Raw genomic sequence first — 549 nt, forward strand, 5'->3', positions numbered from 1 at the left:
TTACAGCCTGAACACAACAACAACAACAACAACGAGGTTACACAACAACAACAACGAGGTTACACAACAACAACAACGAGGTTACACAACAACGAGGTTACACAACAACAACAACGAGGTTACACAACAACAACAAGGTTACACAACAACAACAACGAGGTTACACAACAACAACGAGGTTACACAACAACAACAACGAGGTTACACAACAACAACGAGGTTACACAACAACAACAACAACGAGGTTACACAACAACAACGAGGTTACACAACAACAACGAGGTTACACAACAACAACGAGGTTACAATGTCTGTGTGTGTGTTTGTGTCACAGTGTGTGTGTGTGTGTGTGTGGGTCTCTCTGTGTGCGTGTGTGTGACTGTGTCAGCGTGTCTCTTAGTGTGTGTGTGTATGTCACAGTGTGTGTGTGTCTGTGTGTGTGTCTCTCTGTTTATGTGTGTGTGTGTGTGTGTGTCTCTGTGTGTGTGTGCGTCTGTGTGTGTGTGTGTGTGTCTCTCTGTGTGTGTGTCTCTCTGTGTGCGTGTGTGT

At 44.8% G+C, this 549-nt stretch overlaps 1 protein-coding gene across 1 annotated transcript in view; it reads right to left on the minus strand.

Annotated features, from left to right (window-relative positions):
- Positions 1 to 549, minus strand: part of LOC117948951 — a 9,765-nt gene continuing 9,216 nt past the window's right edge. The window contains exon 14 of the mRNA XM_034878922.1: positions 1 to 7. Coding sequence (XP_034734813.1) covers positions 1 to 7 — 7 coding nt within the window. The remainder of the gene's footprint in view (positions 8 to 549) is intronic.

The sequence above is a fragment of the Etheostoma cragini genome, chromosome 8, assembly GCF_013103735.1.
Source record: "Etheostoma cragini isolate CJK2018 chromosome 8, CSU_Ecrag_1.0, whole genome shotgun sequence".
In the NCBI taxonomy this organism is placed as follows: Eukaryota; Metazoa; Chordata; class Actinopteri; order Perciformes; family Percidae; genus Etheostoma; species Etheostoma cragini.